The sequence below is a fragment of the Cetorhinus maximus genome, chromosome 13 (genome assembly GCF_964194155.1).
Source record: "Cetorhinus maximus chromosome 13, sCetMax3.hap1.1, whole genome shotgun sequence".
Classification (NCBI taxonomy): Eukaryota; Metazoa; Chordata; class Chondrichthyes; order Lamniformes; family Cetorhinidae; genus Cetorhinus; species Cetorhinus maximus.
Window position 1 is genome coordinate 79,897,749 of NC_135891.1, and position 12,264 is coordinate 79,910,012.

The 12,264-nt window shown below is 44.0% G+C and overlaps 1 protein-coding gene across 1 annotated transcript in view; it reads right to left on the reverse strand.

The window, feature by feature from the left end:
* Positions 1 to 6,511: 6,511 nt before the first annotated feature.
* The window catches only part of LOC144688740 (cyclic AMP-responsive element-binding protein 3-like protein 3), a 61,655-nt gene continuing 55,902 nt past the window's right edge, over positions 6,512 to 12,264 (reverse strand). The window contains exons 8-10 of the mRNA XM_078555636.1: positions 10,563 to 10,647; positions 9,007 to 9,103; positions 6,512 to 8,060 (exon numbers count right to left, since the gene is read on the reverse strand). Coding sequence (XP_078411762.1) covers positions 7,714 to 8,060; positions 9,007 to 9,103; positions 10,563 to 10,647 — 529 coding nt within the window. The 3' untranslated portion in view covers positions 6,512 to 7,713. The remainder of the gene's footprint in view (positions 8,061 to 9,006; positions 9,104 to 10,562; positions 10,648 to 12,264) is intronic.

Here is a 12,264-nt window from a genome sequence, read left to right on the forward strand (position 1 = left end):
GCATCCAGGAGAGCTTTTTAAGCCAGTACGTAGAAGGTCCTACAAGAGAGGAGGCGGTCCTGGACTTAATTTTAGGGAATGAAGCCTGGCAAGTGGTAGAGGTATCAGAGGGGGAACATTTTGCAGATGGTGATCATAACTCCATTAGATTCAAGGTTGTTATGGAAAAGGACAAGGATGGGCCAGAAATCAGAGTTCTAAATTGGGGGAAGGCCGATTTTAATAAGATCAGATATGATTTGGGCAGATTGGACTGGGAGCAGCTACTTTTAGGTAAATCTGTGTCAGAGCAGTGGGACTCATTCAAGGAAATAGGGAGAGTACAGGGCCAACATATCCCAGTAAAAACAAAAGGTGGGACCAACAAATCCAGGGAACCCTGGATGTCGAGGGATATACAGGATTGGATAAAGAGAAAAAGGGAGGCTTATGGCAGATATTGAGGGCTCAAAACAGTGGAAGCCCTAGATGAGTATAGAATGTGTAGGGAGAACTTAAAAAGGAAATTAGGAGAGCAAAAAGGGGGTATGAAAAAACATTGGCAGGTAAAATAAAGGAAAATCCGAAGTTATTTTACAAATACATTAAGAGTATGAGGATAACTAGGGGAAGAGTAGGGCCCATTAAGAACCATAGTGGTAATTTGTGTGTGGAGCTGGAAGACGTAAGTAGGGTTCTAAATGAATACTTTGTGTCAGTGTTCACAAGTGAGAGGGGCGACATGGATATGAAAAAAGAAGGACTGTGATTAAAGAAATTGGCATAGAAAGGGAGGAGGTTCTAGGTGGTCTGGCAGGCTTAAAAGTAGATAAATCTCCAGGCCCGGATTAAATGTATCCCAGGCTGTTGAGTGAGGCAAGGGAGGAGATAGCAGGGGAGCTTGCAATAATTTTCAATACCTCTCTGGCCACAGGAGAGGTGCCAGAGGACTGGAGGACAGCCAATGTGGTACCATTATTCAAGAAGGGAGGAAGGGATAAACCAGGGAACTACAGGCCAGTCAGTCTAACCTCAGTGGCGGGGAAACTATTGGAAGCAATTCTGAGGGACAGAATTAATCTACACTTGGAGAGGCAGGGATTAATCAAGGACAGTCAGCATGGTTTTGTTAAGGGGAGTGACCAATTTGATTGAAATTTTCAAAGAGGTAACCAGGTGTGTAGATGAGGGAAATGCATTTGATGTAGTTTACTTGGACTTCAGCAAGGCTTTTGATAAGGTTCCGCATGGGAGACTGATAACGAAGGTAAGAGCCCATGGGATCCAAGGCAATTTGGCAAATTGGATCCAGAATTGGCTGAGTGGCAGGAAGCAGAGGGTGATAGTCGAAGGGTGTTTTTGTGACTGGATGCCTGTGTTCAGTGGGGTTCCACAGGGATCAGTGTTGGGTCCCTGTCTGTTTGTGGTATATATAAACGATTTAGACTTGAATGTAGGATCAGTAAGTTCGCAGATGACTCGAAAATTGGTGGGGTGGTAAATAGTGAGGAGGATAGCCTTAGATTACAGGAGGGTATAGACAGGCTGGTCAGATGGGCTGATCAGTGGCAAATGGAATTTAATCCAGATAAGTGTGAAATGACGTACTTGGGCAGGACAAACAAGGCACGGGAATACACGACGAATGGTAGGACCGTGGGAAGTACCAAGGATCAGAGGGACCTTGGTGTGCATGTCCACCAGTCCCTTAAGGTAGCGGGACAGGTAGATAAGGTGGTTAAGAAGGCATATGGGATACTTGCCTTTATTAGCCGAGGCATAAAATATAAGAGCAAGGAGATTATGCTGGAACTGTATAAAATGTTGGTTAGGCCACAGCTAGAGTATTGCATGCAGTTCTGGAATTCACATTATAGGAACGATGAGATTGCACTAGAGAGAGCGCAGAGGAGATTTACCAGGATGTTGCCTGGACTGGAGAGTTTTAGTTATGAGGAGAGATTAGATAGACTGGGGTTACTTTCCCTGGAGCAGTGGAGATTGAGGGGGGACATGATTGAGGTGTATAAAATTATGAGGGGCATAGAGAGGGTAGACAGGAAGGAACTTTTCCATAAGATCATAAGACATAGGAGCAGAAATTAGGCCATTTAGCCCAGCGAGTCTGTTCCGCCATTCAATCATAGCTGATAAGTTTCTCAACCCCATTCTCCCGCCTTCTCCCTGTAACCTTTGATCCCCATACCAATCAAGAACCTATCTATCTCGGTCTTAAATACACTCAATGACCTGGCCTGGCCTCCACAGCCTTCTGTGGCAATGAATTCCATAGATTCATCACTCTCTGGCCAAAGAAGTTTCTCCTCATCTCTGTTCTAAAAGGTCTTCCCTTGACTCTGAGGCTGTGCCCTCGGGTCCTAGTCTCTCCTACTAATGGAAACATCTTCCCCATGTCCACTCTATCCAGGCCTTTCAGTATTCTGTAAGTTTCTGTAAATCAGATCCCCCCCCTCATCCATCTAAACTCCATCGAGTATAGACCCAGAGTCCTCAAACGTTCCTCATATGTTGAGCCTTTCATTCCTGGGATGGTTCTCGTGAACCTCCTATGGACCCTCTCCAGGGCCAGAACATCCCTCCTGAGATACGGGGCCCAAAATTGCTCACAATATTCTAAATGTGTTCTGACCAGAGCCTTTTAAAGCCTCAGCAGCACATCCCTGCTTTTATATTCTAGTCCTCTCAAAATGAATACCAACATTGCACTTGCCTTCCTAACTACTGACTCAACCTGCAAGTTAACCTTAAGAGAATCCTGGACTAGGACTCCCAAGTCCCTTTGCACTCCAGGTTTCTGAATTCTCTCCCCATTTAGAAAATAGTCTATGCCTCTATTCTTCCTACCAAAGTGCATGACCTCACACTTCCCCACATTGTATTCCATCTGCCACTTCTTTGCCCATTCCCCTAACCTGTCCAAATCCTTCTGCAGCCTCCCCACCTCCTCAATACTACCTGTCCCTCCATCTATCTTTGTATCATCTGCAAACTTAGCCAGGATGCCCTCAGTTCCTTCATCTGGATCATTAATGTATAAAGTGAAAAGTTGTAGGCCCAACACTGACCCCTGCGGAACTCCACTAGTCACCGGCCGCCATCCTGAGAAGGATCCCCTTATCCCCACTCTCTGCCTCCTGCCAGACAGCCAATCTTCTATCCATGCTAGTACCTTGCCTCTAACACCATAGGCTCTTATCTTACTGAACAGCCTCCTGTGCGGCACCTTGTCAAAGGCCGTCTGGAAGTCCAAGTAGATAACATCCATTGGTTCTCCTTTGTCTTACCTACTCGTTACCTCCTCAAAGAATTCTAACAGATTTGTCAGGCATGAACTCCCCTTGATGAAACTATGCTGACTCTGCCCTATTTTACCATGTACTTCCAAGTATTCTAAAATCTCATCCTTAATAATGGACTCTAAAATCTTACCAACGACCGAGGTCAAGCTCATCAGCCTGTAATTTCCTGCCTTTCACTTCACTCCCTTCTTAAACAGGGGGGTTACATTAGCGATTTTCCAGTCCTCTGGGACCCTCCCTGATTCCAGTGATTCCTGAAAGATCACCACTAATGCCTCCACTATCTCTTCAGCTATCTCCTTCAGAACTCTGGGGTGTAATCCATCTGGTCCCGGTGATTTATCCACCTTCAGAACTTTCAGTTTTCCTAGCACTTTCTCCTTGGTAATGGCAACCATACTTACCTCTGCCCCCTGACTCTCCTGAACTTTGGGGATGTCACTCGTGTCTTCCACTGTGAAGACTGACGCAAAGTACCTATTCAGTTCCTCCGCCATTTCTTTGTTCCCCACTACTACTTCTCCAGCGTCATTTTCCAGCAGCCCAATGTCCACTTTTGCCTCTCTCTTACCCTTTATATATCTAAAAAAAACTCTTGCAATCTTCTTTTATATTACTGGCTAGTTTATCCTCATATTTAATCTTCTCCCTCCTTATTTCTTTTTTAGTTGTCCTCTGTTGGCCTTTGTAGGCTTCCCAATCCCCTGGTTTCCCACTGCTCTTCGCTGCATTGTATGCTTTCTCTTTAGCTTTTATGCTTTTTATTTCCCCTTGGTGGAGGGATCAATAACCAGGGGGCATAGATTTAAGGTAAGGGGCAGGAGGTTTAGAGGGGATGTGAGGAAGAATGTTTTCACCCAGAGGGTGGTGGAAATCTGGAACTCACTGCCTGAAAGGGTGTAGAGGCAGAAACCCTCATAACATTTATGAAGTATTTGGATGTGCACTTGCGATGCCATGGCATACAAGGCTATGGGCCTAGTGCTGGAAAATTGGATTAGAATAGTTAGGTACTTGTTTGACCGGGGCAGACTCGATGGGCCGAAGAGCCTTTTTCTGTGCTGTAGACCTCTATGACTCTATGACTTTATGACAAGCCTAAAAATTCTATTATAGGCAATGGCTTCCATGGGGTTTTGTAAACAATCCTCTTCCTGCCTTATCAAAAATATCTGTGGAGATATCCACAGCATTCCACAATGAAAAATGAACCATTCAAAGGCTAATTGCTTGGACAAAAGACCTTGATTTTTTTTTCTGAGATATATCTCAAGATGAGCGAATTATCTCGAGTTATCATTGAAAAATACATTTATTTTTTGGAATACTGGTAGTTGGAGAGAAGTCACGTGGCCAATCAAGCTTTTTGTGTGTGTTTAAAGCATCTTCTTGGGACAGATAATCACCAGCATTTGAGTGAAGAAAAGCTTCCTGCTCTCTCTCTCTCCACCTAAAGATTAAGGCCTGTCTACTAAATTTGATTGTATCTTCGTCGCTGCAATAGACAAGAGAATTTTACAACGTGCAGCATTTAAAGCACCAACTACAACTTTAAACTGCCTCAGTGCCAAAATCAACACCTTCAGACCCTATCTGCAGCCAGGCTAGGCAGCAAGCTACAAATCATGAACTCTATTTTGGCCAAATAGAGGCTGTACTCTGTAATCTGTATTTTTGTGCATGGTTTTTGAGAGTGTGTGCACGCGCGCGTATGTTGCAGAAGTTGGGATGTATTTTTTTATTTTAGCCAGGTCGGTTTTTACTGAATAAAACTAACCCCTTACTTGGCTAAACTCAAGAAAACCTGTATGACTAGTTACAATCACAGCATGTAACCAGTTAAGTACATACTGAATTGGCAAGTACAGCCTCTTTTAAACAAAAATTGCTGTTGCGGTCAAACGAGGAGAGGGAAAAGAGGCCCTTCCTCACCTGCTCATAACAAATTGTTCTCCCATTGACTTTCCATGATATTTTTCTCTACTAACCTCTCCTTCCCTGCTTCCATTGATATTTACCCCAACTCTCCAATCCAGCTTCCAAGCCATTTCTCCTCCGAATCTGGTGCTTCAGGTGTCAGTCTTGGCTCAGTGGGTAGCACTCTCGCCTCTGAGTCAAAGCGTTGTGTGTTTAAACTTCCTTCCAGAGACACTCAAGTACATAATATAGGCTGCCTTTTCAGTGTAATACTGAGTAAGTGTTGTCATTCAGGTGAGATGCTAAATGAAGGCCCTGTCTGCCCTCTCAGGTAAAGGTAAAAGATGTCATGGCACAAAGAAGAGCAGGTCTCTTCTCCAATGTCCTAGTTAATATTTATCCCTCCAGATGATCCTGTCATTATCTCATTGCTGATTGTGGGATCTTGCTTATCTGCTTCATTTCCTACAACAGTGACTACTCTCAAAAGAACTTCATTGGCTGTGAGATGCTTTGGGACATACTGAAAGCCACTGTGTAAATGTTGGCTCTTTCTTTATGCTGGGAGGTAGTTTTTTTTCTTCCACAGAGAACAGTGGACCTGTGAAACCCACCAGCTCATGTAGTGAACATCGATTGACTTTAAGAGAGAGCAGGGCCTGTTTCTGGCTGTGATGTAGCTCACCTCATACAAGGGTGGGTACTGCATAGAACTGCCAGGGCCTGAGTAAATTTCTGGTTGCCTGAGGGAGCCCGAGTGAAATCATTTGTTCCCCAAATTGGCCCACATTTTATCTGTTTTATTGCCTTTTCCAAGAGATCACAGTACTCTGGGTAGGATGGGGAGTGCCAGTATCGTGATGCATAACACATCTGTGCGGTACAGACTAGATGGTCCAGTTTTCTTGTTCTTCATATTTCATGTGTTCATAACAACATTAACACATTGGGGAAGCTTTGTTCCTTCCCTGGTTATCTGTTTTCCCATATTTTGAGTATTATTGAACGACAGTCTGGAAATTAATGTTGGAAATATTAACAGTATTAGTGGGCAAACATTTTGTATATTGGAATGATGTCCTAATATTCTAGTGCAGGCATCAACTCATTTAAAATAATCCTCCATTAAAACTGGGCAATGTCATATGAAGCAACCTGCTAATACCACCGGTGGCCATTCTTGGGACTATGAGGCAAAAATTTGCAGATTGTCAATTATCTTCCAGTTTCCACTGAGGAGGAAATGGTTAATGGGGGGTCCAAAGATGTGAAAAAAAATCCACAAATGTATTTTTATAGTTCTGTGAAATTTTAATGATTTATATTCATTCTGATTGTTGCAGTGAAATCTTAACCAAAAAAAAATCAAGTTCAATGAAAATCAACTAAATATTATGTGATTTTTTTGGGAAATTACAGTATATAAAGCAGCGACAAGCAGATCGAAAAGTGGTATGTGGGCTGGAGGGTGAGGAAGCAGAGGGCAAGGAGAGTGAATTGTGAAGAGACAAATGGCAAGGGGGGCTGCATATAGTGAGGGATCGATGGTGAGGCAGGAGATGGTAAGACAGGGTGGAAAGCAAAGGACAAGAATGGCAAGAGATGGGGTATGGTGAGTGGGAATGGCAGGAGGGAGTGGGGTCTACAATTGGATTTACAATCCCTGGTTGAAGGAGAGGAAGCAGATCACAAAAGAGAGGTGCAGGTGAGGGAAGCTCATTGAACCCATTCTGGAGAACCCTCCAGCATTCCCAATCACAGCTTCCAACCTCATAGTCAGCTTAATCTCACAGCCTAGGTGCTTAAGTTAAGAATGGGGTAAGAAGCTTGGAGGTCAACCTTTATCCATCGAAACTTGTGCCAACATATCATCATCTTCACCTGAGAAGTAGAGAAACTGGCACCAAGACAAAAATTGGAGAAGAATTGAAAGCATGTGTATGGATAGGCTCAGAAAATGTGAGGCTCAGATATATGAACCAGGGAGAAAGGCCAATTCACCAATACAGCATCGCCACAGAGGTCCAGCACTTCTGGATCACACTGCTGATCCAGGCTCAAGAGAGGGCAACAAGATAACTATCATTACAACATGAAACAATATGCCTTCTAAAACTATCCTTTCAGCTCTACTAACTTGTTAACGCTGTGATAGGTTTTGAAAAATGTCAATTAATTTCTGAGCATTCATGCTATGAAGCTGGGATTGTTCATATTAATGTCTTTAAGAACTGCTATTTAGTGTAAAAAAAGGAATTAAAAATATATACATTGTACCTAGTTAAAGCCAAGATATGGCAGATCAGGCAATATCTGGACTGTACATTTCAGATAATTTGAGACTGAGGAGCTATTTCTGATGTGCAAGTGAGAACTGGTACAATGTATTCTGATGGAACGACGTAAATCATAATCCAATCTTCAGTGCTCAATCAGTCATGATCCTTTTCCCTTTTAAACATCAACAAATAAGAAAAGTCTCAGGTTTAAAAAGCCCCTACATTTCATCTCCATGGTCAGGGGTCAGTTCAGTCCATGGTGAATGTCCTAGTCTATGCTCTGCAGTATGGTCTTCAGGATTGAGGTCTTCAAGGACTGTGACATCTTTGGCAATGGCATCATTCCTCAGTGAAGAGTTGGACCTGTTGGGCGAGAGGTTCTCAATATCCCCAGTGAGTTCTTTGCCATTCACTGTTTGGTCTTCTTTGTTAACTGTGCCACGGCTCTCCAAAGTAGGCTGGTCACTCCATTCTGAATTCTTCTCTCCTGGGGCATGGCTGTGAGGGCTGGCCAACATGTGAAGCACCCGGGATGATTGCAGATCATGCAGAGACCTGGAAAATACTGCAAAAACAATCAATGTTATAGTTTATTGAACTCTTCAGATAGAGATGCGGTAGCCTTTAATCACAGTTAAAAATGAGCCACTTTATTGGGCGTCAGTAGGGTTACTGATTCCACTGTGGCCCCAACATGTTGGGTTGGGTCACATGTTATGATCTCCATCGAGACCGACAACTTTTAAGAAGGAATTCAAATTTTCAGTTAATAACGGAAAAAATGACCACAACAAAATTTCCGGTTTTATGAAGTTTACTGTAAAAGAAATATTGACTAAACAATATCTTTGTTGGCAACTTGTACTTTAAACCACAGAACAGAAAACCGCCCCTTCTTACTTTTACCATAACTGAAAAGAACCCAATTCACAAATGTACATTACACCTCCCTTAAGTAGACATTCAATTCTCCAGAAATCAGTCCAAAGTTACACTTAGCTCCTAAGAGTTTACTTCTGTTCTTTTCCTTTTCTCAGCTTGGTAACTTCTAACCCCATAACTGTCCTTCACAGTGAGAGTATTACTAAAGATCCTCCCTCTCGCTCAAGCTAGGCAAATCTTCCAGCTTTGTTTTAACTCCTCACGAATTTGGCCTTTTAATCTGAGCACAAGCTCCCACCCACATTCCAACATGGTGAAGTGTAGAGACTTTCACCCCCTAGCTCTGTCTCTGATACTCAGTGATATCTTAGGAAAGTCTGTGAGCCAATATCACAATGGCTTCCTCTGTACCCTTCCCATCTCAAAGCCCATCACCATGGCAACAATAGCAGGGTAATTTTACAAGGAGATTCCTACTGTCCTGTACGTTTAAAAAAAGGACATGTCAAATGATCAGGTTAATGCCCAAGGACATAAATCAGATTGAGAGTTCTGACTGTTGCTCGTCACGAGAGTCTGGTGCTGGACTGCTATCCTAATCACCCAGCGTTAAGTTAATCTGTACTAACCTCTTACAGGAGTGAAGTCATCTTCCTTTGCACCCTTACTGGCACTGAATGAACTGAAGCTGGGGAAAATAATCAGGGCAAACGACAACATCAGCACCTGGAGAGAGAAAAAAACCAAATGTTACAGAGCTCACATTGCCACTAACAGTGTATTTCACCTTAAAGGAACGGTGTCTTAAAGGGACAGTGTCCTAAAGCCACATGGGGGGACATATTACTTGCCCGCCATTAGAAAAATCAGTCGCAAACCAACTGACTTTCAAAAAGGCTGCCCCGCAGCGATAACACACTGTCAGCGGCTAAACAAACAGAGAGTGGGACTTTCATCCCTCAGTGGGAGGAAGTCCCACACTCGAGAGCTGCCAGCCAACCTGAGTGACTGGCAGCTGTAGCTGTCCTAGCAGCACCAGAACTCAGAACTATGAGCAGTCCCACGATGAAGAAAGCAATGAGTCCCGGACCCAGGTAAGGCCAGGACCTTTGGGCGGGAAGGGATTAGGCACCCTAGGGAGGGGGGTCAAGGGGGAGTGGGGGGGTGATGGATTTTGGAGTCCAGGTAGAGAGGCACAAAGGGAGAGTATTATCTTTGGGGGGAGGTGCCCCGATGAGCACAGGGCACCCCCCCCAAAAGAATGTAACCCCCCCCTTCCCATTTTCTTCATCTCAGATAATGAAACAGCGGGCTCACCATTCATGCCCACCTGTCCATGCCAACTATATTATGGTGCGAGCAGTGTAATATTCAGGTCAATTGGCTTGTCAGCAAGCTTAATTGCCTGTTTGTGATTTTTTTAAAATGGCAGGCGAGCTGCTGATTTCAGGGCCCAGCTGCTTACCGTATTATAGGAAACAGGCGTGCTGATATCAGGTTCACAACCCGACACCATCACGCTGGGTTTTATGCACGTGCAGGATGGCAGTGATCCTGATTTGCAAACTTAAAATCCCAGCCTGTGTCACTGTTGCAGGGGCATACAGAAACCCCAGACTTACTAGGTGCCTTTTTCTTTTCTCCTCTTGCCTCCTAAAGATGCTGATCCCTTGCAGGGGGCATCTCAGTTTCATCCTATTGGTACTGCAATGCTGTCCAATAGAAACTGCTGGCTAGCCACAGGCATAGCTACAGCAACACCATTTTAGCCACATGTGCTCACATACAATGCAAGAAAATGTACTCCACATGTGAGTGTATTTAATTAACAAGCATCTGCCACAGTTCAGTAACCATAGAGGTAAATCAGCCATTGCGATCAACAAAGGGGATGAAATTGGACATGAGCCTGGACCACAAAACAGGCAGAAGTGCACATTGGTCGCTTGTTAATATGACCGGCCTGATATTCTGTCTATTGAAGTGAGTGGAACTGATTATTGGACAGAAGGTAGAACAGGGGCCAAATGTGGTTCCACCTGTTTTGCACAACCACCATGTCCAATTTCACTGCCTCTGCTTTCGGTCTTTCTATTTTACCAACAAACATGCCAAAAGGCTAGGGTTCACCTGCACAACATGCCTTGTGAGTATGAGTATTGCAATGATGTGCCCAATAACATACCATGATACAGGTGCCAGCCTGGGCATTCTTGCCTGTTGAATGCATGACCAGCGTTTGAAGTTTTCTCAGTTGCTGCAGTAATGTCCTATAAGAAGGAAGCAATGTTTAGAAAATTTTAGTCTGCGTTAACTCTTTCCAGGCAATAACTGTCGCTGACTATCAAGGAACATACTACATCACCCACTGGAATACCTGGGGACAAAAATGCACTCTCAACTATGCAGAGATGCAACTGTCCTCCAGTCAACTTGACCAGATCTGATTTTAACCCATTCAAAACACGCCAACTTGCACAGTGTTAAAATCGGGCCCACATGCTCCTAGATGCACTGAACCTGGGAACGCAGTTGTCCTGTCAATCTTGCTGATGTGGTCAGTCTTTTTATTTTGAATCTGCAGCATATTTATCTGAACATCCCCTGCACTGTAGAACCCACATAATCTGTTGCACTATTGCACAGATGATCATATTCTGTCAGTGCTAACACCAGAAACCCACTGCTGATTTCAAGCGAATATTGGGAATATCTGATAGCCAGTATATGACTATATTCAGGGAAAGGCCAATGATACAGAAAAATGTCTATAACAGAGAATAGGCATTGTTGCAAATCTCCTTAGCTCCAATTTAATTTAAAGATACATTATTTCATCAGCTCAATCCAATCACATTAACAAGTTTTGACTTCTCTAGTGTCCTTTCTGGAGTCTTTGACCACTCATCATCCTCCTCCAAAGCCTCTCCGTCATTGTCTAGCTCAGTAGGACTGCACTCACATTGTTCCACTCTTACCAATTCAGTCATAGCCAGAGCATCTCCAGCAATGACTTCTCTTCTCTCCCCCGTATCATTACTTCTGAAGCTCCCCCAAGGATCTATTCTTGGATACAACCCCCATATCCTCATCCACATGCTGCTCCTTGGTGATACCATCTGCAGACATGGGCTCAGCTTCCACATGTACATGACTGACATCCAGCTTTTCCTCTCCACCACTTCCCAGTACCTCTCCACAGCCTCTGTGTTGTTAGAATGAAGCCATTGCTTTGGTCTCGCCACAAGCTCCATGCACTTTGCACTGAATCCACCCACTCTCCAGACATTGACTCAGACCCATCACAACCCCCTCTCCCTGTAATATTAAGCTTCATACTCCATATAATCTCCATCACAAAAACCTATATCCATATCGCCCACTACTGCCCCTGCCTCCAACCAACTGCAGCTGAAACTCTCGTCCATGCCGTTGTCACCCCGAGACTCCATTATTTGAATGCTCTCCTAACCAACCTCCCATCTTCCAGCCTCCATAAACTGCAGCTCATTCAAATCTCCACTGTTCACATCTTATCCTGCTCCAAGTGCCTTTAATACTTCATCCTAGTCCTCAATGACCTACATCTGCTCCTGATTCCCCAACACCTCCAACACCTTACTCTCACAATTAAACCTCCTCATAGTCTCACTTCTCACAATCCTCACATTTTCAGCCCTACTTTTCCAGCCCCTCCCCCCCTGCCCTGAACTCTGTGCCCATCTAAGTTTGGAATCCTTTCTCTTTTTCTTCACCCCACTATTTGTGGCTGTGTCTTCAGCTGTTTAGGTCTCACATTCCAGAATTCTCTTCCTAAATCCCTATGCATCATTATCCTCCTTAAAACCCGTCTCTTTGGTCAAGATTTTGGTTAAGTCTTCTTTTAT